The 25,411-nt window shown below is 42.4% G+C and overlaps 1 protein-coding gene across 7 annotated transcripts in view; it reads left to right on the forward strand.

Moving 5' to 3' along the window:
* Window positions 1-25,411, forward strand: part of LOC125902498 (receptor-type tyrosine-protein phosphatase mu-like) — a 225,238-nt gene that overhangs the window by 181,204 nt on the left and 18,623 nt on the right. For all 7 annotated transcript variants that reach the window (XM_049598881.1, XM_049598884.1, XM_049598883.1 and 4 more), the window contains 4 exons: window positions 2,335-2,411; window positions 10,178-10,214; window positions 21,752-21,849; window positions 24,184-24,300. In XM_049598881.1, the coding sequence (XP_049454838.1) occupies window positions 2,335-2,411; window positions 10,178-10,214; window positions 21,752-21,849; window positions 24,184-24,300 (329 nt within the window). The remainder of the gene's footprint in view (window positions 1-2,334; window positions 2,412-10,177; window positions 10,215-21,751; window positions 21,850-24,183; window positions 24,301-25,411) is intronic.

Genomic DNA, 25,411 nt, shown 5'->3' on the forward strand with positions numbered 1-25,411 from the left:
TTAGGTGAAATGGGGGTTGAGAAAAACATTTTATTTTCTTCTGTTAATTGTAATGTGGCAGGGACAGGTAAATCGAAGGCCTGGAAGGAGGTAACAGGTGCCGTTAACTCCGTGTCCTCTGTTGTAAGAGCCATTCAAAAAGTTATATGAAAATGGTTGGACATGAAACTTGCTGCAAAAAACACACAGTACACACAGAAAAAACAACTACTAAAACATGTTAATACAGGCAGTCTAATGTTGGCAATGACCCACCGTTAAGTTTAACAACAAGTACGATAGTTTAGCGTAAAATCACATCTCCAACTTTCTGGCAGATTCGGGTTCACCAACTGCCAGGTGTGAGTGGAGACAGAAGACAAATTGCTTTCCCACGTCCACAAGTCTTTTTAAACCAAAACTCAATTTGAAATAATGTTTACATGTCCCACGTTGCATCTCTGATCATTAAATTAAACAAAAATGACATGCAGTTTTGGGCTGCAGTGTGTAAAGAGGGCAGAGGAGGAGTGCATTGGTTTTATTTATTCAGAGAACAGTGTTTTCCAGTTTTGTATTAAGTCATGGGGTCCAGATTTCTCCTTAGTCATTAGTTCAAGGGCCACAAAGTTTATTATACTCAGCATCATACTTGCATTTGGCCATGTCATCCAGCTAGTCTGCGGTCTCTGTTAAGTAGCTGTCTGTAATTCACTCACTTTACAACAGGAAATGGCGCTTCAAAATAGAAGCTTGTGCCGGAAATTCACAGAACTTCAAAAATAAAGTGTGTTTTTAACAACCTTGACATTGGACTGCTATCCACTAGTTGGAAACCACTGTAGTATTAAATAACTATGACAATGAAAACACCTCATCAATTATAGTCATGTTTAAAGTTAGTATTAGTTAAAATATTCAGCTATAAAAACTGAGTGTCTCAGTCTTAGCTTATAATAAAGTATGTGAGATGTCCGTATTTAAATATCACAGATTTTGTTTTCAGTTTGTTATTGACTTGGCCTGTAATGATCAGCTACTCCCACTCATCTTCAGCGCCATGAAACTGGCATATATAAAGGGTATATGAAGGATTCTGATTTACCTCCAAGCAGGTGTTAAGATATCTAACCTTGCAGGAAGATAAGATACTGCAGCCCACGCCTTCAGGAGAGAGTGTATCTTTAGAGAGTCATATAACATGTTTGAAGAGAGTGACAAATGACTTATCAGCTGTTTCCAACTGCTAAGACATTCACCAATGTGTGTGGTTAAACAGCTTCTCCACTGTCTCCATGATACACCTCGAGGCAAATGTATAAATGTATTTCCTTATGTAGCCTCCTGAGACCCTGCGTCCTCATATGAAGACATCACATTCTGGGTTTGCTGCACCTTAAACGTCAATCTGTTTAGCTTAGACCTGTTGTCCTCATTCGTGAACACTTTTTTGTGCCATCTAGTGGCAGTGAGAGCACAATACACTAATTTGTGTAAAAACAAGATGGCCGCCATCTCTGCTAAGTCAGTCTGCAGCCGATCCCCACACAAATGTGGACAAGGTTCAAAACCTGATCACATTTTATGGTTGAAACTTGTTTGTTTATGATAAATAAAGTTTGTAGTTTGCTATGGCAACAAATTTGACCAATTTAGCAACAATATCAAACAAAGACACTGTTAATTAGGAAGTACCTTTTTGAGGACGTTGGGACTTTATTATCGTCTCTTTGCATGAATAGTTTTATACTTAATTACACACTTATGAATATTAAAAGTAAACCTGTCGTCCCCATATGGGTACATCTTTAAAAAAAAAACTACTTCCTGTTTGAGGACAACGTGCAGTTTTTATACTCATCAGGTCCAACTGACGTCAAATATTTTGTAGAAATAAAAGCCGGGGTCTCAGGAGGATGTAGAAATAGAGGCGTGGCAAAATGCTGAATGATAGCGGTCTTTCACTCGAAAATTTAGAATGACTGATTCACCAACATGCACACGGTAGTGAGAGCAAATTTGGCTGGTGAATCCGACGGTAATTTTGCATACCCATTCCTTTTCTGCACCAACTACAAACATTTCTACGCACAATGTCAGTGAATGAAGCCCATTGTGTTTGTCATCTTGGTTTAGTCACATGACAACAGCCATTAATCAGCCATGTTGCATTTCTACAACTCTAATTTCATTTGTGCCACAGCATGATGCCAGTCTGATCACTCCTCCATCACCACTCTCTGTTCTTCTGTTGTACTGTCTGTCCCTCTGTCCCACTCACACTTTTCTTCTCCTGATGCCCTCGTTAATATGATTAATTCAACGCTGGTTTCTTCCTCTCCGCCTCTCTTCCAGATGATCACTCCCGTGTCAGGCTGCAGGCCCTGGAGGGGGAACAGAGCTCCGATTACATTAATGCAAATTACGTTGATGTAAGTACACACACCAGCCAGCGCCACCAACGCAAAGGTCACTGCGCTTCCTCTCGGGGAGAGAGAGGGCGCTGGTCCCGCCGTCGCAGGGGGGCCTGAGGGACAAAGCAGCCCCTACTGCCTGCCCATCACATGCACACAGACACATACAGACAGAAACAGTCTCACACACACACACACACACACACACACACATACACACACATTGCCTTTATATTCAACTTTAGAGGGCTGCTGTATCACTCCATTCATTGGATATATTAAGAGGAATGAAGATCAGAGGCTGACAGCACTGGGAGAGAAAAAAGGCAAACCAGCACACAGGGGAAACTGAGGTTATAGTTTTGGACTTTGCTTTGAACAACAGCACGAACACGTTGTGAAAACCAAAAATGAGAAGAAAAAGGAGTTTCATGGATGATTAGTTAGCCAAGTTAAAACGATGGATAAAACTGGAGAAAAGAATACAAGTTACACAAAGAGAGAGCACAATGTGGTGCCTTGAACATCACAAATAGAAGCAGATATACAGAAATGAGCATTAAATACGTCAGAATTCTAAGTGTGGCTGCTGTAACTCTTCTGTTCCTTATTTACAAAGTGATAATCATACATTCAGTAATTTTTTATACCTAAATGACAAGTAGGTCATTTGTCTTTGTTTTCCATTACAGGCAATAATGCTGTCACAAGACATTTTCTAGATTTGCTCCCACTATATAGTCAAAGTTTGGTTAAGTAGAGGCAACCATCCACATCGATGTACTACCCAAAGCCCCAGATACACCAAACCAGCATCACAGAACTAGCAGCGACTGTTGCACCACCTCATGTCGCTTGTGTTTAAGCCAAAAAATTGTACTTGAACACACCGACTGCAGCCGACGGCAAACTAGAATGTACATTCAGCACCTGCATGAGAGGAAATGGCTCCCCATACCAGCAGGTGGCAGTAGTATGTATTCGTCACTGAAATAAGGAAACTGGAATACGTAGGACTGCAGATATACGAACCATTGTTACGAAACATACGTGAAACACAGCAGCGTTTGCTTACAATTTCCCCCCACCCTCGCTCGTCTCTCGGTCTTCAGTTGCTTCATTCTAGATTCCTACGTCATAAAATTATTAATGTGTTGGGATGATGAAATGAAAAACAAGAACGAGGTGTCTGCTGTTCCTAAAAGACGTCATAAATTTAGTTCTGTTAGACCTTAAGTCATTAAATAGTCTTAAATTTAAGGTCTTAATTGATGCAAACATTTCATCCAATTTTTTTTATCCCTCTTTAAAGTTCTTTTTTTCAAATAAGTTAAGTTGTTCTGAGTGTAAGTCCACATTTCTGATCTCTTTCTCTTTCTGTTTCTGATATGCTGATCATTACACCTTTCACTGAACCCAGTACTTTCCTTAATACTTGCCCTTACCTGTTGGTAAAATGTAGATTAACCTAACTCTTACTAATATCCCTGTTACTACATAAGTCCTACCTCTGCATGGACCCTATACATACATATGTATATACCACTTACGTTTATACTTACCTGCAATTCTTAAATATTAATAATGATAATGATTTCTCTGAAAAAACGGTCTTAAATTTAACTAAAAACATCTTCAAATGGTCTTTAAAAGTATTAAAAGTGAAGGCTCTGATACCTGTAGACACCCTGAAGATGAGCCTTATATGTAAATGGTACATGGACTGCATTTGTATAGCACTTTTACACTACATGTCAGATTCATCCTTTCACACACACATTCACACGCTGGTGGCCGAGGCTACTGTATAAGTTTCCACCTGCTACTCAGTAATATGGTGTGTGTTTGGGATACAGGTCATAAGAAATTTCAGATTAAATAGTCAACTGAACCCATTAAGAAGAGCAAAGTATTCAGACAGAGTTTATGTGAATCTGATAGTACAATTGCTTTATTGAAAGCACAGTAACATTGCCAATAGTGGGCTAAAACTGTACATTAGTAGTTGAGGTAGCACGTTGAAAGGCAGATAGTTAAAGTGTTTAGCTATATGTTGTATTGACTTAAAAGTGGGGCGCAGTGGTAGTTCACATGGGAAAGGTGTGGCTAGCCCTTGTTGCAGCAGCATACCATACCATGACTTAGTCATACCAAAAATTAGAAAGAAAACAAACATTGGGCCACAGGGGGAGCCACAGTGATCGGTCGCATTTTAGCCATTTTTAAGCATTTTTCTGTTGTTATAGCGCCACCCGGTTGCCAGTTAGAGTTAAATCTCTCCAGTCGCCTTGAGGCCTCCTGTTCTACATATCTACCAAGTTTAGTAAAAATCAATATGGCGGTTAGGCCTAGATAAGAAATTAGCTCTCTAGCGCCCCCGTTTTGTTTGATGGGGTCAATAATGGAGGGGTCCCCTCAGATTATGTGTGGTCATATGCCTACAAAGTTGCGTGGTGATCGCTGAAACCCTTGAGATGTTATACACCTTTATGTGATGAGCCACGCCCTCCACAATATTCATTGCCTTATAGAAGCTCAGTTTTAGTAAGTTTTCCAACTTTTGCCAAGAGGGAACTTTAGATATTGGTCCCTAGATTATGTTCACCGAGTTTCATGCAGATCGGTCGACCTTCCTAGAAAGAGATCGATTTTATGTGTTTTTCAAAAAAAATTCAAAAAAGTGGAAAATCTATGTAACCGGAAGTTATGGGTTGTTGAGGCAAATTTGTTCCTCATGAGGAGAGGCATCTCTGTGCAAAGTTTCATGTCTCTACGACATACGGGGCATGAGATATGCCCATTCAAAGATTGCAATTTCAATCGGTTGCTGTAGCGCCCCCCTTTGGCCAGTTGATGTAATATTGCTTCATTCGCATCCTCCCATGACCCTCTACCACTGTGCCAAATTTCACATGGATTGACCAAGTCAGTGAGGAGAAAAACGTGGAACAGACACACGGAGTTTTCGTCATTATATAGTAAGATAAGATTAAATGCAAACCGTAAAGCCATATGTGTACCCTTTTGACTTAAGTCGTTTGCTTGCTTTGCTCACTTGCGTTTGTCTTCCCGTGCACTGATTCACATAAACTGAACAGCCAATCAGAGCGATTTCTCTCAGCAGTGGGCTCAGCGGCCAAGAAGCTGCGGATAAAGGCCAACTGGTGCTAAACTAGGGCCACAGATTCTCACCAATGGCCCAGCATTGTCCTTTGGTGTCAGCGCCTTCAGATGTTTTGTGGCATAATAACAAAGTCACACAACAGCGAGGGGGCAATCATTATTTGCACAATCACGTCATTGTCACGTCATTTTAAATAATCGAACAAGCAACTGATGTCATTTTCTTTTGAGGCCAGTTTTGAGAAATTGCAGAGCTGTTTTTAACCTTCTCTTCTGCTCGACACTGAAAAACCCTTGCACACAGACTAGTGAATCAAAGTAGACACGGCAGTTATCTACAGAGGTTTTCTTATACGTCTTACCACAGGAGAGCACTTGCAGCACTGCACTTACATGCACTTGGGTGACTAAGCATACCTTTAGAGTGAGTAAAAGTCATTAAAAAGTGGCGTGAGACATGCCTGCCGTTGGAAACAGATCTAACCCACTTAGCGCACACAGTATAGAACCTGATCCGATCTGACCTGATTTGCTGTTGATGGCCGTGTTAGTATCAGGATGTGTCCAATCACAGCAGCTCATTGGCTTTTTTTCTGAGCAGGTGCTTCCGCTCCATGTGTAATGGCCTGGTGATGTACCTGACTCTCTAAGTGCTTCTCGGCTCAGGAGAGAACTCTCACTCCGTCTCCCATCCCATCTTCCCCCGCCCCCCCTAATGTGGTAATTTGTAATCTCTTGTTACGCCTTCAAACATAAATTCATAATGCAAGGTGTGCCACGGCAAATGCAGGGGGCTTAAATTATTTACCTTTCCCACTATTCAGTTTATGGCCCATTATGCTGCAAAAAGGGGCGCTGCGGAGAAGACTCTCACAATAGAGAGGGCCCCATTATAAGATAAGAATACACGCATATTAAAGAGGGCTCTGATTGAAAAGGATTTCCACTGCTCTGCCAGCTTCATTGAAAAAGTACTTAGTAGAAATGTAGGCAGATGGGTAATGATGTTTTTGCTCTTCAGAAAGCTTTTTAACCCATCTAGAAGCCTGTCCTGCCCAATAAACTCTTATGTGTAGAACATTTCCCACAGTGTTTGTTATTGTACTCTATTATACTGCCGATTATTTCCAGTCATGTACGAGTAAGCAGAGCCAGTGGGGTATGTTTCTTTTCTCTGCAGCTGATTGAGTATTTTCATAAGCATTTAGGAGGCAAGGAAACATAGTGTAATGGTCTTTTGTCTGCAGAGTTGAGTTTGTGTGCACACAGGGAGCAGAGATGTTGAGCACTGTGTATTAAAATAAAGCAGTGATGTACTACGGAGCTGATCATGTGCACAGAGATCAGGTCACCAGGTGCCCCCAGCCTCCTCTGCTAATGATTGCATTCATATATACAACTAATGTGTATTAGCAAGACTCCAATTTCCTCAACAAAGTGTTACCTCTCTCAGTGAGTTTACCCGCTCTGAACTGTAGTTGGGTACATGCTGGTAACTAGCTTCAGGCAGTGTGGACCACTCTGCAGAAGGAAGGATGGCGAGGTGTTCAGGTGCCTTTAACTAACAATGGCTTTATTGCAGTCTTTATCACAAGACAGCAAACAAGGCCTTCTCATGAGGTTTAGTAGTAGCCCTGAGCTCATCTAGACACTTATTTCTGCTGACTATCATCGCTCTTTGCTGCCTGCCGTCTCACACCATGACACCGAGAGAGCTGCTTCCCTCCATGTACACAATAAAGTACATGTCACACCCTCACAGGTTACCCACAAGGCCACCACCCTTAAAGGGGAAAAAGGGTGAGCCGGTATCAATAGGAAAATCATTTACCTACCCAACACAATTTTACCTAAAAAAAACAACTTTTTTTGGTTTCTGCCTCCTTAAACAAATCACTTTCTACTTGCACCCAAGTGTTGCCATGAGCTGTGAGGATTTATTTTTTTACTCAGGTCGTTTAAATTGAGGCCTGAACAGGTTAAAGTTAAAACAAAAGTAGAAAGAAAAGTAGAAGAAGTACATTGTGAATACATTCATCCATAGCTTGAGATGTCTTAAGAAAAATAAGTGCATTAATAAGAGGTAAGAGTTTTTCCACATTCAGTCTATTACTCACTGTTATTACTACCTGGTCTTTGTACGCCCGCCATCCTTCCCTACCACCTCTTTACGAAGCCTACACTGTACATGAATGTAATGTAATGTACTCACTGTTTAAAGGGGAACTACTTCCATTGTCAAAATTCATACATGTTATTCCTATGGTCTACGACAGTCCAAAATCATTAGTAAACATAAACAACTCTCCCCATGATCCAAAAAGTAGAGTGTTAAAACTCAAATTTGTGATGTCATCAAGTAGTCCTTGTTCACAAATGTTGAGTGAAGTTTCCGAGGCCATGGAAATAACATATTAGGATATTTAATTTAGGTGGTGTACCCCTTTAATTGGCTTCTGAAACCTGGCACCTCTTAACCTCTTAACTACTGCAAGGTCATACAAGGACCCTTGAGCCCCAGGGATGGACCCTTAACAATTACACTGGAAAGGGAATAAGATAAAAATGTTTAATAAATAAATTATAGATAAAAATAAATACGAATACAAACACTATTACTACTTATAATAATAATTATAATAATAATATTATTATTAATAATAATATTTTTGTCATCATTTTCTTAAGAGGAAATAATAACTATACTGATTCTAAAACAAAAGATAAAAGATAAAAAGTTATAATAAATAAATAAAAATAAAAAATAAATAAAAATAAATTCAAATACTACTACTATTTATAATAACAATAATAATAATAATATATTTTTTGTCATTCATTTTATATGAATATACTATACTGATTGTAAACCAAAAGTTTTACCACACACTTTCAACCCAACTACATGTAAATCTAAAATGAGACACTGTTGTAGCACACTGTAGTCCATGTGATAGAGAAGTCCAGAGAGTAGTACCATAATTACTCATATGGTCCATTATTGGTGCATAATCACAAACCATTGCAATAAATTACCAAAACACTACTCACACCCAAAAAATCTGGGTCTTTTGGGGGCCCCTCAGGGTCTGGAGCCTCGGGGCATATTCTCTCTTTGCCCTTTCAGTTATCCTGCCTTGCTCTTCCCTATGACATAGGGATGTTATACTTTGCTAGTGAACATAACAGAAGCAGCATTTACTCTTCATGTTTATCTAAATTGTATATGGCAAAGTAAATAAGTCATATATGGATGTATTTTGTACCAGAGGTGATAGCGCTGGTACCCCAGATTTGCAAAAGTGGGCTATCTAATGATATTCACCCTGAAAATACAAATTCATGCCCCCAGGCAAAAACATCTCATGCTGCATATTTTAGACATTGCACACCCCATTGTTACTGGAAAGAATGAATGTAAATGATCATTGTAATATAAGCAATGCAGTAAGACACAAAGAGCATAACACATATTTAATTCCCCTTTAGTAATTTACACATCCCTGGAAACAAAAGGCTGTTCAATTAATAATTTCAACATGGACATTTCTTGCATTCATCTCTTTGTTTTGATTGGGAAGAAACACTCTAATGTAGCTAATGTAACATGTGTCTGAAAAGCTGTGAGTCCATTTATAGTAAGCTCTACTCACCTGACAGTCACTGTCAGGGCCCTCCTTTCTTCCTGTCTCTCCCCCTCTAATCCGACAGCGTACTGGGCCTCCACTTTACTTGACAGAACTTACATGAAAGCACAAACAAATCTCCTCCTCAGTCCAGAGATAAAGAAGTCATTAAAAATGGAGGACAGTTGAATGAGCTGAAAGAGCCCTGTGGATGAGAGAGTGAGGAAAATATCCTTTGTGTCTTTCTCCCTTCATTGGAGGAGCGTTAATCACAGTCCAAGTTAAATTGAATATGAGTGAGATAAGCAGAGCAGCAGGGGTGGGTGGAGGAGGGGGGGGTGGAAGGGGGGGAAGACAATCAAGAGGAGGCAGGGCCGGGGAAGAGCCTTTAAGTCCTAATGTTTTGTTTCCTGCCTCATATCTCCAGAGAGGAGACAAGGAATTGGACAAATAAAACTTGAAGGGATTAGAGTAATCCGTGAGACTAGGGGCCTATTGTGAAGATCAGTGCTGTTAGTTGTATCTTGGGGATTATCAACACTTTGGCTGCTTACTCCAGAGGTGTGCTGCATATTGAGTGTGTGATGGAGAGTGTTTACGCATCTTGTATCTGGCAGCATTCATCACTGGCGTTGAGGCGCGCATTTGCCTCATTCAGTCAGATGTTGAGACAAAGAGCTGAATGGGTGTACAGTGGCAAACAGCTGGCAGACCGACTGTGCGTCGTGTTTTCATGAGAACAACATTTCTCAAACGAATCCTCTTAAGGTGGAGCAGTGCTGGGGTGAATATTTGCTGCGTCTGAAACAGCAGCAGCAGCTGGTAACTGGGACAGTTTCTGTTAAGTAATGTATGAAAAGTGTATTGCTTGTAAGTTTGTGATGTAGAAATAAGCAGAGTTTGCACCCAAAGGTCAAAGACAACTCTAAGTATCAAAGACAGTGTGTATTCGGAGAGAGATGGCCTCACAACAGCTGCTCATGTACGAGTAGGAAGAAAGTGAAGTGACTCCTCTCCCACTTTTTTCTGTTTCAGGGCTACCACAGGCCAAATCACTACATCGCCACTCAAGGTAAGAATAAAACTTTCTAAAAAGAAATAAAAAATGGCGAGGCACTCTGGGTTGGAATGAGTGGGCGGTAAGAATTTAAGGATGTCTGTTTGTTTTGGGGGTGGATGGATGTGTGCAGGTGTTTCTCGAATATCTCCGCGAACATCCCAATCGTTGTTTACATACGCTCTTGTAAACTCCTCTTTGATGCTCAGTCAAGTGTGTGTTCGGGGAATCTGGTACTGCTCAGTGCACACACACACACACACACACACACACACACACACACACACACACACACACACATATACACCAACACACACACACTTACGGACCTCTGAGCGAGCAGAACAGCACTCTCTCTCTCTCTCTCTCTCTCTCTCTCTCTCTCTCTGTCTCATCCCTCTTTCCTTCCATTGGTGGTGTGGGAGCGATTAATCAGGCAGTCTGGGAGAAAGCTGAATAAATAAATGGATTAGCCGACATGTACAGGCACATTTTGTCACTGTGTTAATCTGGCCGGCAGATTCGCAGGGCGAGGAGCACTTACCGTGACCCCAGAGGTTAAGTCTGATTGATGGTTAATTGTTATGAATTTTGCGTCAAGAGCCTCACTCCCACACAACGGGACTGCGTGCATGGGGATTTTGCGCACCACTTTAGAGGAGGAGAAAAAAAAAATCAGTGGAGGGAGAGAAAAAAAGGAAGAGGCGTTTTTGCGAAGAGGCCTTAATGGATTCACAATCTGCTTTGGCGGAGCTGGGAGTTGCATAATTACCTGTTTATTAGTGCATTGCCTCGCTTCCTCAGTGTCTCAATTAAAACAACCCTCTGTTTGCTCTTACTTCAGAAAGAGGTGGCATACCAATCAGGCGGGCGGCCGCTTGGTTTGTCTGTCCGCTTGTATGCTCAGCACCTGCCATACGCTGACCACCGAGTCAAATGCTCAAAACGAAGCCGTCTGCCAAGTGCCAACTCTTTGTTGCGGGGCTCCAGTTCACAAAAACAAGCCACTTTACCAGGCGCATTCACCTCTGAAAGGATTTCAACTGGATTATTATGACTTCTATAATTGTCCCATAGTCATTAAGAGCATTCTGTGTTTCATTTTTAAAAAAAAAATGCGTATGGAGATCAGCAGTCAGTGAAGCCTTCTCTAAGATGAAAAGCTCAAGAAGCCAAACGTGTTTCCATTCAAATTAATTAGCCCCTGTTTTCTCATTGAGCTTGCATAATAAGTCCTCATTTTCCATCGACGGCATTGCAAGCACAATGTAGAGCCATCCCATATGGAAGAGGGGAGGTGTGTGTGTGTGCGTGTGTGTGTGCGGGGAAACATCTGTATTCTCTGGGAGAGCAGGCCCTTTTATAATTCATCATCAGCTCCGGCAGACTGACAGGAAGGAAGGCTCAGTCTGCTGACACTGAGGCAAAGAGCAGCCCGAGATGATAGGGAAGCCAGACACAGACGTGTCTCTCTCAGTCAGACAAACTGCATACTGTAGCACCTGAAAAGAGCACCTGGGCATTGGCACAGTTGCTGAAAATGAGGAAGTAGTCTCTTCTCTCCCCCAGTAAAGTTTTTCAGTGAGTGACACTTCCACTCGGGTCCACTGGGACCAGCGGTGGCTCAGAAAATGATGATACCCGCAATAGTGCTGGATAAGCTAAAAAATCTTTGTCATAAATTGGTTGTGGGGGTGGTTGAGGATGTGCTTAATATGGCAGACGTGTGGGATAAGGTTGTCCCCGTTCTCTTATGCTATAAACTACAATGACACTCATTAGTTTGGGCTTTATTGATGAGTCCCTTTGCTCTGTCAAGGTGACAACGGCAGGTAGAACAGCTGTCACTCCATAAAAGCCTCATCACCCGAGCTCTGCTCCTCATTATGTAGGTCATTCTCTCATCCAGGGGCTTTTTTTTTTTTTTTTGTTTGCCGCAGCAATACAACAACTGACTCTCAGTAACGCCAACTGCAGCTCACCTACTTAGCAGATTGAGCGCGTGCATGCGGCTCAGCCCTCCCAGTTCGCCGCCACCTCGTCTCTGTCCATTTTTATGTCCTGCGGATCGTTTAAATACCGATCAGACATGAGCTTCCTCCTGGTGGAAACTGAATTACACCGAAGCCGGGGTGCAAACAGCTCTGATAAGTCCCTGCATCCTCATGGTGATGTGGAAAATATTCATGACGCGGGAAAGGGTTCAATTTCATCAAGCTTTCCCCCCTCTGGTCGTCTCTGCTCTCCCCTCCCCTCCTTCACGAGCACCAAATGTCACCAGCAGCGCAAAAGTTTTATTATTTACAGGTTAACATCTCAAAGCCCAACGGGGGGTGCGGGGGTGGGAGATAGAAAGAGAGAGAGAGCAAATCAATGATAAGTGAGTGTACATTATGCCAAAGTCTGCCGCATGTAATATTAATGGGCAAGAGGGGAACGCAGCACGCGTGTTTGTCTGCGAGTGTCTATGCGCGCACGTTCTAACAGGAGTTTTGCGGCGTACCTGGCTGGGGGATTTCTACAGCTGTCACACTCCTCGCTTCTGAGGAGGAACAGGCCTATAGTCCCAAAACACAGCGTCGGCTGCAGCAGTATTAGCTCTCTGACAGCTGGAAGTGAGGCTTCTGCTGGTGTTCTTCCTCTGTGAAGTGCCTCTTCCAAACTTCTCCAACTAGGCGCCGCACACGCCGTACTAGAAACACTGCTCCCACCTTGTAGTTCCTCAAGTGAGCTCTCAAACCAATTTCTCTCCTAACCTTTGGCTAAAACCTTTAAGAGCGAGGTGGGGGAAAAAAAATTTGCAAGCTGTTTCATCTTATCTTCACTTATCAGCAATTACCCTGACAATCACACAGAGGCGCACATGAGAAGCCTACAGTTAGGGGAGATACATGATCACCAATTTTGTGGAGTGTAACGGAAAAGTAAAGCACATTTCAAAACAAAGATACAAAGTGCTAGTGCAAACACATGATTGATCCGGAATTTAAAACAATGCAGAGTTCTATCAAATAAAATGAGGCAGTTTTAAGAAATTACAAAGTGACTGACTGATTCAGCGAGCCTCAGATCCTCAGGCAGGGAGCTCCACAGCTGAGGGGACTTGACTGCAAAAGCCCGGTCACCTTCAGTTTTGAGTTGGGACTGAGGAACAGCCAACAGAGCCCTGCCCGAGGATCTGAGGCTGCAACCTGTATATGCATATAAATTCCTAAATGTGCTCTAGTGATGATGATGAAGCTACCTTTGACGTGGAATTCAATTCAGTTCAATTCAATTCAGTTCAATTCAGTACAGCTCCATCTCGTTTAGTTTGATTCATTTCAATGCAATACATCCATCCATCCATTTTCATAACTGCTTATCCTCTTGAGGGTCACGGGGGGCTGGAGTAGATGTATGTTCTGTCCCCGTCCCTTTAACTGTAATTATGAGCCCGAGCCCGGTTTAAACACGACATTTTTTTAAGGATACGAACTTGGACACTGAAGGCTGACTCTCGTCTTTCTTTCCATGGCAAGCCTTGTCATGTGCCTCTTAAGTGTCGAGGTCCCCCTCTTTTTTCTGTCATATACCAGCATCGTACTGCACTTGGTACACTAGACGAAGCCGACACACACGTTGTCACTGTCAACAACTTCACATGTGCGCGGCCAGTGGTGCCGTCAAGGGGGCCCCCCTCCAGGTGTGATAAGTAGTTGGTTCCATAGCCTATGTCTATTATGAGGAGCCCAACCCGTCCGAGCCCGAGGATAGTGGCGGGAAATTACGGGTCCGGGTCAGGCTTGGGCAGAGAATCTACACTCTAGACTGGAGCCTATCCCAGCTGACACTGGACGAGAGGTAGGGTACACCCTGGACAGGTCACCAGACTATCACAGGGCTGACACATAGAGACAGACAACCATTCACACTCACATTCACACCTAGGGGTAATTTAGAGTCAACAATTAACCTGTATGTCTTTGGACTGTGGGAGGAAGCCGGAGTACCCGGAGAAAACCCACGCCAACACGGGGAGAACATGCAAACTGCGCACAGAAGGGCTCCCTCCTGGGATCAAACTAGGAACCCTCTTGCTGTGAGGCGACGGTGCTAACCACCACACCACCGTGCAGCACTCAGTGCAGTACAGTTCGATTCAATTCAATTAAACACTCCAATATCACAATTTACAATTTGCCTCAGAGGGCTTTACAACATAAGACGTCCCTCTGTCCTTGGACCCTCAGAGCAAATAACGAAAAACTCCACCCAAAAAAACCCCTGACAGACAGCAGTCATTATTCATATGATCACAAGAGGTTGATTGTCAGTGTGGAACCAGCAACCAGTGTGGTTTTCGGTACTTGTTAACCACAGTGACTGATCACTTGCCGCAGAAAATACTACAACTTTTGGAAACTGATTTAAAATCAAGCTATTTTTCAGTGATGCCTGGTGGAAACACAATGAGCCTTGGAAACTTTTTTTTCTTCTGTCATCGAAATTCTCGAATCTTTCCACCACTTTGACGCGAAAGCTGTCAGATTGTTGTGTGTGAGATCTGTTTGTTCGTATACACCTATTCATTAAGAGTCGTACCCACTTCCTTATGACCGTCATCAAGTTCAGCATCCTTTCCTCACCTATCCTTCGTCTCTTCATGTATATGGAAACATAAATTGGCTTGCTGAAGCTTGGCAGGAGCCTCCCATCGGATGATTTACCATATAATGCCAAGTGTTATTGTGTTACTGAAGTCCTACACACCAGCTGTCCTGCTTCTCAGTCTCCCTCTCCGAAACTTCTCAGCAGTGTGTATCCTCCCTCGGGGACGAGTGTAGGAGGTAGAAGAGTGGGTGGTTCAATCAGGTTGGGTAGTTATTGGAGAGACTGGAAGTGACTGGAATTGGAGATTGAGGTCCTACAGTTACAATTGAGACCAACCATCTCATGCATAGCAGAGGAAATGTGGGAAAAAAAATGGAAGCAACTGAGGAGCTTTGTTCCAAATTTCTAGAAATCCAATTGGGATGGAAATAAGTCAGCAGAAGTTCAATTCTCGATTTTTCAAAAAATACGACTATTATACTCCGCAAAATGTTCTTGTTTTCCAAAAAGACACACATGAACAGGCTGGCAGCAGAGGCATGATCATGGAGACGATGGTTCATTTTGAATCATTTATCTTTTTTCAGCAAAAATTGAAGTGATTTAAACTATGCCACACGAAGCTGTGCTTGAGTACAGTTGGAGGGTAGGCAGTCAGGAACTGTTTAGGCACCACGGAAAGCAAATCAAACATGGCTTGATCAATCAAGTGATTAAAATGGTGATGGCACTTTGCTGATGCCCTGAGGGAAATTAGGTTGTTGCAGAAGAAGATGTAAGCCAATAAGGAACACAAACACTACAATAATGGAAAATGATGCTGGAGCTGCTGCAACTGGTGTCTAATAGCTTCTCCTGTTAGTTTTTAAGCATGCAGTTTATATGCAATAAAACTTTTATTCATTTTTGGAGGCATTTTTTTTGTAATTTGATAGTTTGAGCTGTTACAGATACAGACAGGAAATGAAGCGGGGAAGACAAGCAACCAAAGTCCCCAGTAGTGTTGGGCTCGTTACTCGTTACTCTTAAAAAGTAATATATGACTCATTACTCGTTACTCTTTTCAAAAGTAATAACAGTACTGTACTTTACTTATTCCTCCCTGCCAACAGTAATTAATTTCACTACTCATTATATTGCTTTTCTGTTACACCCCACAAAATTGGTAATTGTGTATCTCCTCAAAACGTAGGCTTCTCATGTGTGCCTCTATGTGAATGTCAGGGTGATCACCGATAAGTGTAACTAAGACAGCTTGGAAAGGTTATTTTTATCTATTTATTCATTTATTTATTTAGTTTACCTAGTGTCTGGTATTTTCCAAAAGATCTTTCTGAAAGACAGAGAGTCACTCAAAGAGCAGCATTTCATCCACCGCATACCCAGCCACAAGTTTTGTTGGTTCTTCATAGCTTTCAGCTGTCCACAATTAAAATCCAGTTTTGGTTGTTTAGCCAGTGCAGGGCTACATTTAACCTCTGCAGCCGAGGAGGGATCGCTTTTGGTGGGGTGTATTTCCTGGAGCTTCATGTTGCTGTCGGTCATAGTAACCGAGGTGTTTCAGACCGGATGTTCGAGGGTGTGTTTTTTGCGGTGGAAAGAGTTTTAGTATCGTTACCTGCAGCACAAGTATTCTTATCTTCTTTCCCTCTGACAAATTAAAATAATGAGAATATGTCCAGCTGCTAAAGCTATGTGTTTTCATCTTCCACACTAGCTTGCTGCTTTGTGATGTGCGTGCGCAGTGCAACCCTTTTGAAAATGAATCCAATGATTTAATTGTTGTATTTCAAGTCAGTAGTGGGGTGATAAGAAAAGTAACATAATTTGTTTTTTGAGGGTAGTTGTAATATTATTACTGAAAATGTGTAAGTAATTAGTTACACTACTTGCCGGTGACATTACATATATTAAGTGCAATAACAACATCTGCCTCTTATTATCATTCATTTTCTGTTACTACTTATCCTGTTAGGGGTTGCGGGGGGGCTGGAGCCTATCCCAGCTGACACTGGGCGAGAGGCGGGGTACACCCTGGACAGGTCACCAGACTATCACAGGGCTGACACATAGAGACAGACAACCATTCATGCTCAAAATTACACCCACGGGCAAGTTAGAGTCACCACTTAACCTTAACCGTCTTTGGAATGCGGGAGGAAGCCGGAGAACCTGCAGAAAACCCACACTGACACAGTGGGGAACATGCAGACTCCACACAGAAGGGGTCCCCCACCCTGGGGTTTGAGCCCCCTACCCTGGGTTGGAACCAGGAACGCTCTTGCTGTGAGGCAACAATGCTAACCACTGCACCACCCTGCATGCCATTCATATTAATCGGTGATGTGATTAAGATATTTTTTCAGCTTAACTTGCACTGTGTACAGTGGTAGTTTTTAAAATATCATTGTACTGGTACAATGACAATAAAGGGCTAATGTTCATTACTGGAAAAAGTAATATTACTGTAACGCATTAGTAGTTACTAGTAACGTGCTACTGCCCAGCACTGTTCCCCAGCCTGCATGTGTTTTAACCACTCTGCTACCAGACACCCCTAAAACCTTTAAGAGGACCTATTATACTCATTTTCAGGTTCATACCTGTATAATGGGTTTCTACTACATGTTTAAACACTGTTTTGAATGTTCAAAAAAACCACCACTTGATTCTCCTCCTACTCCTACTACTACCTGTATTCACTCTCTGTCTGAGACATTCTGTTTAAGGGCCTGTCTCTTTAAGCCCCCTTCCAGAGAAAGCCCAGTCTGCTCTGATTGGTCAGGGTTTTCAGGTCTTCCATATCTCAGCATCCCTACAGTAGCATTACAGCCATGGAATGGCTGTAATGGAGAATACTGGCACTTTCTATCGTGAAAAATCACCAATAAAAGCTTCTACACACAAATCTTAACAACTGGACATGTTCCAGCAGGAATATGACTCGAAATTTGGGAAATTAACAACATCAGCAACCAAAAACACTTGCAGTAGCGTGTCTGGAGCAATTGACCTTGTCAAGACATCCATCTTGTAAATAATATAAACAAAATATTCAGAACAGGAAGCTTTTGCTCACAGGGATTACTTTGACATACTTTGACACTGTAACATTATATCATATTATTATAAATAAGGGGTCACCTTTAATTTGAAGAACAGACGCAAATATGTTTCTTCAGCCATGCAAGCAGTGTAATTCTGTCAGTGTGTGAACAGGTGAAGACACTGAGGCATGCGTTGTCCTGCTCCAGTAGTAAAGCGGTCCATAATATTCCACAGTGAGGTTTTGGTTAGTGACTTGGTAGTTAAGATGCTGCAACGATCCTGGTGCAAGTCTGTCCACACAGAAGCAGAAAGGCTCAAAAAATACTTGAAAAAAAAAAGTGTAAATATGTAAATCTTTTGTCGCTGACAAATCTTTTAACAAGCTCAGTGTTGAATTTCACATCAAAACTTGGAGACTGACCAAATGTTGTCAGCCAAAAACCAACAAAATTAACTCAGCTGTTTTACGTGACTTGTTTTCTAACAGCTTTCAAGGGCCTAAAGGTTATTTAATTTATTTTCCACATAAATGACAAGGAAGAAAACCCCCTAATAGTTTGTGTCTGTGCCATGTCTTAGCCTGTGTCTCTCTCTGTGTGTCTGCATAATTTGTCATGTCTCCAGGTAATTTAGGCCAGCACAGGAGAATGCACAACTGCAGAGATTTGCATTCACTAATTAATTTGTCAGAAGTAATTTTTTTTCCACTTGGTGCTTGATTAAAACTAATATTAATAATTTTAATTAACCAGAATAATAATTAAAATCCTATCAATCCACAATTATTGCTCAGTGAAGTTTTAAATATTGGAGGCAGTCAATGGCTTGCTGCTCATTTATTTTGATGTTCACCAGATGCATTAGGGTCCGGTTCGGGCGAAAGGTTGGTGTTGAACAGATGAGGTGTAGTGGTAATTACTTGAGCTTCACGCACACAAGCACACACACACACAGACACAGACACACAGACACACTCACAGGCTGTAGCCTCGTCTTTAAATTTGTGATTTATTTGTACTCTCTTGTTTTCATCTGTATTTAAGCCCTCTGCTGTGGAGTAAGCACTTTGCTATGAATCCGTTGTTGGAAGCACTATAAATAAATCTGGTTTGACATGTTTTTCAATGCTCGATCCAAGCAGTGAAAATGGAGGGAAAATGCTCCATAAACTGCATTGTTGCTGTAGCACTGTAATACCTCCAAATCCCCTGTGTGTATATTGTGTGTAAGTTGATCTGCTTCTCTGTCTGCCGCTGAAGACAGAGGCAGCAGCGTTATTGGGGTGAGGTTGGGATAAAAAAAAATGTCACCTCAGCATATACATAAATAAAGTAAATAATGCAAACAATTTTTAAAAGAAGTGAGAAATAGTGCTTTGAATTATACAAGAGGGTACTAATAATAATGAATATAGGAAGGGATTATTGATATTTTACCACTCACTGTTCTGCCTGACACTGTGTAGAACTTTTACAGACTGATGGTACTATGAGGTTGCATGAATATGAGCAGAAGATGAGAATAGTATGTGTATATCCCATCCTGGATTATTGAAATCTTAATACTCCATCATACTGCGATATTTTAAATGAAAGTTTGCTTCTGTGTCGTTTTCACACAGAGATGGAGCTATAGGTCCACTATGACGTCCCGCCTTTATGCTACCTTTGTATTTTTACACAGAACTAAATAATGGCAACCTAATGCCTCTATCGTAACATATAACATATGTATCGACACTGTTTTCTAATCAATAACAATGCCTATAACATGTTATATGGCAGCTGATCTCGTCCTCTGTACAGAGGGTAAGGAGCGCCTAGACCTCATTATCTCTTGTTAAAGAGTTAATGATTATTGACATTTACACCCACTGTTCTTCCTCTCTGAGTTAGCTGCTAACTGTTACAAGGTTACTTATTAAATCTCCTGCTCGTGAGTCACACGCATAACACGTCGCCACACGTCATACCCGTGCCACCCATTATCCTGTCCTGCCAATTGTGAGATTTTAGCAATCTTAGAAGTTCGGCGCAAGCTACACTGTGTGACATGGATCTAATAAACTTGTGTATGACATCAAGTTTGATGTATGCAGACTGTACAATGACAGCGCCTACTGAATCGCAGGCTATGACGTACGATGCAATGGCTTCCCATACCATGCGCAAGGATGCTGGATGCCTCTCCAGCTGTGAAGCACAACATAGAGGGTCACCTTACCTAAAGTTTTGTGGGCACTCTATTCTGCGGTGTGTCTCTGTTTGTGTTAGCTAGCTGCTAGGTTGCTCACCTGGCAGCAGCAACTGCGCTGCTACTTCCTTCATGCTTCATCCTTCTTTACGCAATCACGGTAAGAGCTGGAGGACACATCATCCAGGCAAGGCTTCTGCTGCCAGAACTTGACAAGGTTTTCCTCTTTGTTGGAATCCCAAACATTTCTTTTAGCGCGTTTTGCCTCCATGGCAAGCTGCTATACATCTGTTTGTTTGGGTTTAGCGCCAGTGGATCATTTCCTGCTACATTTCTATTGGTTGGTTAGTAGACGTAGGTGATAACAGCAGTCACACATTGAGACGGTCAACCTAAACTTCTGACACTGTCTGAATTCATTCCAGGCTGTCTTTGATCACAAGACCATGACAATGACCATCCTTGAACCTCTCTCATTGTGCGACACGAGACCACCATTTTAGAGCCACGACCAAAGTTATCAGCACATTTCTTCCACGCTGGTCATCTTTTGTCTGGGACAGCCCAAAAATTGCACAGTGTGTAGTAGGCTTTAAACAGACGTCGTATCAGCGCTGCTACTACCTCAGTAAAGGCGCGACAACTCTGTCCCACCATTCTGCGATTGTACCTCTTATACAGTAGGTGGAATGACAGCATGAAATTACTGCTTTGAAGAGGCAGTGTAAAAGGGGCTTTTGTGACAAAGCAAGGGTCGGTAAAATCAAGTCAGTTTTATTTATGTAGCCCAATACCACAAATCACTGTTGGCCTCAAGGGGCTTTTATAGTCTGTACAGCATACACACCCTCTGTCCTTAGACCCTTCCTTAGATAAGGAAAAACTCCTCCCTGGAAGAAACCCTAGAAAGAGCAACTTAGGAGGGATCCCACTCCCAGGATGAACAGACATGCAGTAGATGCCATGTGTACAAAATAGACCAACGTACAAACAAATCCAAATGATTCACATCATTCACACAGACAGGAGAATGAAACAAACGTGAAAGGATGGAATAAAGCTCCACAGAGACGTGGTTTGTTGCGGAGAAACTTAACTGCTCTGTGCAGAGCCCTGACCTCAACCCCATCCAATACTGCTGGGATGAACTGAAACACCAACTGTGAGCCAGGCTTAATCATCCACCATCAGTGGTGACCTCATTAATGCTTTTATGGCTGAATGGGAGCAAATCCCTGCAGCCAGGTTTCAAATTGTGGTGGAGAGTCGTTCTAGTAGAATAGAGGTTGCTATATTGTTTTGGAATTGACCTTTCGCTAAGCCCCGCCTTTTTGTGAGGGCCCGACAAGCTGTCCGAGTAATCATGGAGCCCACGCTGTAACTAACTGCACTCCCTGAAGAAATATTATCATATTTTTGGGGAAATGAAAGAGTGATTCCAGAGAGAGGCAGACAGAGGGGTCTACAGTCTGTGTTTGAAGGATATATCCAGGATGTCAAACTGACTCAGCAGCAACAACAGGTTAAAAAGTTAGTTTAACTAACTAAAAAGTTAGTAAAGAGGACAGAAAATGAAAATAGCTTCTGTTGCAATGAGCAGTATAAAATGGGACCAGAATGAATTGGTCGTGTAATAAAGTGACCGTACATGTAGTTGACTAATTCTAAAATTATACAATAAACTCCAAAAACTAATTTCCTCCCTTTTTCTCTCTAAGGGCCCATGCAGGAGACGGTCTTCGACTTCTGGAGGATGGTCTGGCAGGAGAACACGGCAGCTATTGTCATGGTGACCAACCTGGTGGAAGTGGGCAGGGTGGGTATTAATTAGATGTTCACGTTAACCGCAGATCTCAAATGAGATTACCTTGCCCCCAGTCGACTGACAGCCTGATTGCATCTGAAGGCAAACGGAGCCATCTTTTTTAAGTGCCTTTGTGTGTTTGGACATCGGCGTCCAGATGTTTCTGTGTGTGTGTGTGCGTGCGCTGGCTTAGTGAGGCATGGGGTCTCGCGTGCCGCCAGCTCTTTTTCCATCTATCTGATCAGTGAGAAGTGAGAAGAAACTGATTGATGGCCTTCATTACCAGAGAGGCATCCAGGCAACTGAGTACTGTTTCATCTGAGTGGCTCTATAACAGGAGATTATACTCCACTGTAGCCGCCAGCTCCTACCAGGCTCCTTTAAGCATAAACATCTTTCAGTGTTGTCCCTATTGGACAAAAGGGGACTGTTATTGAGTGCTGAGGATGGTTCATAATGTTGAAACTAATGATAGAGCCTTTTTTTTTGTTCACTATAGCATGTGGTCTGCCTCGGAGAAAAAAAAGAAAAAAAAAAACCGGAGCCCTACTTCAGTCCTAATTTGTTCCACTTAACTCGCACTGTAGTTCCTCTTGGTTAGGTTATAATCAAGAGAAAATGAAGGTCTTAACGTACAGTGTAATGCTTTGACTGCCGGGGGATTTTCTCCAAGAATTTTAAACACATTCACACTGAAAGCCCCTTAAACACAGGCACACCTTGATTTTGCTGATGTGCATTTTTGGTGGGGCTTAAATGTAGCAGAGCTGATAATGATTCATGGGCCCATCTCTAGGTACCTCATTAGGCCGTTCCTCTACAGTAGCTGAGCCCAGCCCGCCCCGCCCCACACCTTCTCCACACCTGCTTAGCTGCGGTGCCGTCCTCAGCGGGCCCCGGCCCCCAAACCGTCTGTTATATGATCCTTGTCCAATGGCGGGCGGTAGGCACAGTTGGTCACAGTGACGGTGGCTCCACAGAGGGCCCCATAAAACCACTCCGCCATATCACAGTGGGCCATCTGCTCGGCACAGTTGCTGATGAACTCTGGGAAATCCTGGCACACACAGCCTCTGTATCCCGCTGATTTCACACACAGGGGCGGCGCTCAGCGCACTTTGATGTATTTGCTTTGGAAGGTGGTGTGCTGAAGTGTGTGATGAGGTGATGCTATGTGAGCTTCTTTTCCATACACTTTATCCATAAGAGTGAATGAGTGGGGTACACACTAAGTCGCACACTCATAAGCGTACCCAGGCAACAGAACATCTGTGTGTACGCTGGCATAATTTAGCCCAAAGGCTAATTCCCCCCAAACCAGGCGCCTGATTCAGAGTGATCTAATAAGGTAATGGCTTTTGCCTAATTCAATCTGGCTGGAAGCGGACGGCAGATTTGTGATTGTCATCGGGGATTAGTCATCAGGGGTGTCAGAGAGAGGGACCTGAAAGTCCCCCTCTGTCTGTGTCACTCCACAAACCAAAATCTCATTTCATTCCTAATCAGCGCATAGACTCCAGAAATGAAAATTGAATCTAGTTGTGGCTGATGTCGCATTTATCCCTCATCAAAAATTATCATTCTCTGATATACCTCCATGATCTCAATCTCTATTACCAGCCGCACTCCCTCTGTATCAACAGTTTAATTGAACAGGGGGGGAAGAAGGGGGGTTGGAGGGGGTGGGGTAATTTTGCACTCTTATGATACCTAATACAAGTAATATTTCCAGTGGGGTGTTTTAGGTTTCTATTGGGAAATCTGTTTTAAACAGCTGAGGGTTTATTATTTCATAGCATTATTGGATTGTCATTATATCTCCCTTATCCAATTGTAATACAGTTTTTTTTAATGTTTTGTCCTATTTCTTTCCACTGGTAGTCAAAAACTTAAGGTGGACAAATCTCACACCCCCTCGGTGTCGATTACGCTCTGTTCCAGGGTGTGCACGGTCTACCTTTAGACTCATTTTCACATTATCGATGTGAGAATGAAAAAAGCAATAATGTGAGAATGAGCTCTCCATCGATACGTAAGATTCCCATTTACAGCAGATCCTTGACCAGGGGTTGAAACTAATAAGAAGCAAATCTCATTTTGACTTCAAAGAAATGCTCCTGACACTGAAATATAAGGTGGCAAATGTGGGGTGACAATTATCTTTATGGCCTGCACACTCACAAAGATTCAGATAATTTGTGAGTGTGTGTGAAGTGAAAGAAAGCTCTGTGTGTGTGTGTGTGTGTGTGTGTGTGTGTGTGTGTGTGTGTAGATGTAAAAGCGTTGCAGTTGGCTTACAGTATTGTGTGCATGTGCTTATGAAACACTTGCCTTTGTCACTCTCAGGTGAAGTGCTGTAAGTACTGGCCTGATGACACTGAGATCTACAGAGACATCAAGGTGACGCTGATAGAAACTGAGCTGCTGTCAGAGTACGTCATCAGGACCTTTGCTGTAGAGAAGGTACGCTTTTTAACCTCCATTGTCTGCTGAGAAATTTGAAACAGTGTTCACACTTGTGCTCAGCACTCGACTTGAACCTTTGGCTGAAGACGTTATGGGTTTTGTGCATAGCTCAAAAGCACCACTCGAAAGTTTCTTTGCTACTGTGACTTAATTGTAACTGACTTAGTTGTGTTTCAAAAGTATCTGTCATGAAAACCACTCACCAAGGCCATAGCAATATGACTTGTGCTTACCAAAGTTTTTATTGGGCAGCAATGCATGCAACTCCCAACTCCCCATACCACAGATCACACTGACATGAACAGGCTGAAAGTAACACATTAATTGTACCAATATTCACTGGGATTGTTCAAACAAAAAAAGCATACTACCAGAATACTATGAAAGATGATATAATCAATTAAAATTACGCACAAACAGTGGTAACTTTGAACAGTAAGTAACTGTAAGAAGACATGAACAAAGAGAGACCATGTAATCAGAGTAATCTAGTGCAGTGGTTCCCAACTGGTCCAGCCACGGGGGTCAGATTTCCCCTTAGTCATTTGCTCAAGGTCCACAAAGTTTAATTTATTCAGCATCATACTTATGTTTGGACATGTCAGCGAGCTAGTTTGCTGTCTCTGTTAAAGGGATAGCGCACCCAAAAATGAAAATTCAGCCATTATCTACTCACCCATATGCCGAGGGAGGCTCAGGTCAACTTTTAGAGTCCTCACAACACTTGCAGAGATCCAAGGGGAGAGGGGGTAGCAACACAACTCCACCTAATGGAGGCTTACGGTGTCCCAGATTCAAACGCCCAAAAACACATAATTGAAACCACAAAATATCTCCATACTGCTCGTCCGTAGTGATCCAAGTGTCCTGAAGCCCCGACATAAAAACGTTCATGTGTGTTTACGTGCTTTCGCTGGTGAAAGCATGCACTTTATCTATTTAAAGTCTTCCCAGTGGGGCCCTTAGAGACCAGTAGATTCTTTCTGTTTAACTTTAAATACTAATTAATTAACGTTGAAGAACAAACAGGACTTGAGGTTACAGCCACATTATAATTGTTGAAGTGTGACAATGAGTCCACCTATAAAGTAAACTTTAAGGCGCAGTG

The sequence above is a fragment of the Epinephelus fuscoguttatus genome, linkage group LG15 (assembly GCF_011397635.1).
Source record: "Epinephelus fuscoguttatus linkage group LG15, E.fuscoguttatus.final_Chr_v1".
NCBI lineage: Eukaryota > Metazoa > Chordata > Actinopteri > Perciformes > Serranidae > Epinephelus > Epinephelus fuscoguttatus.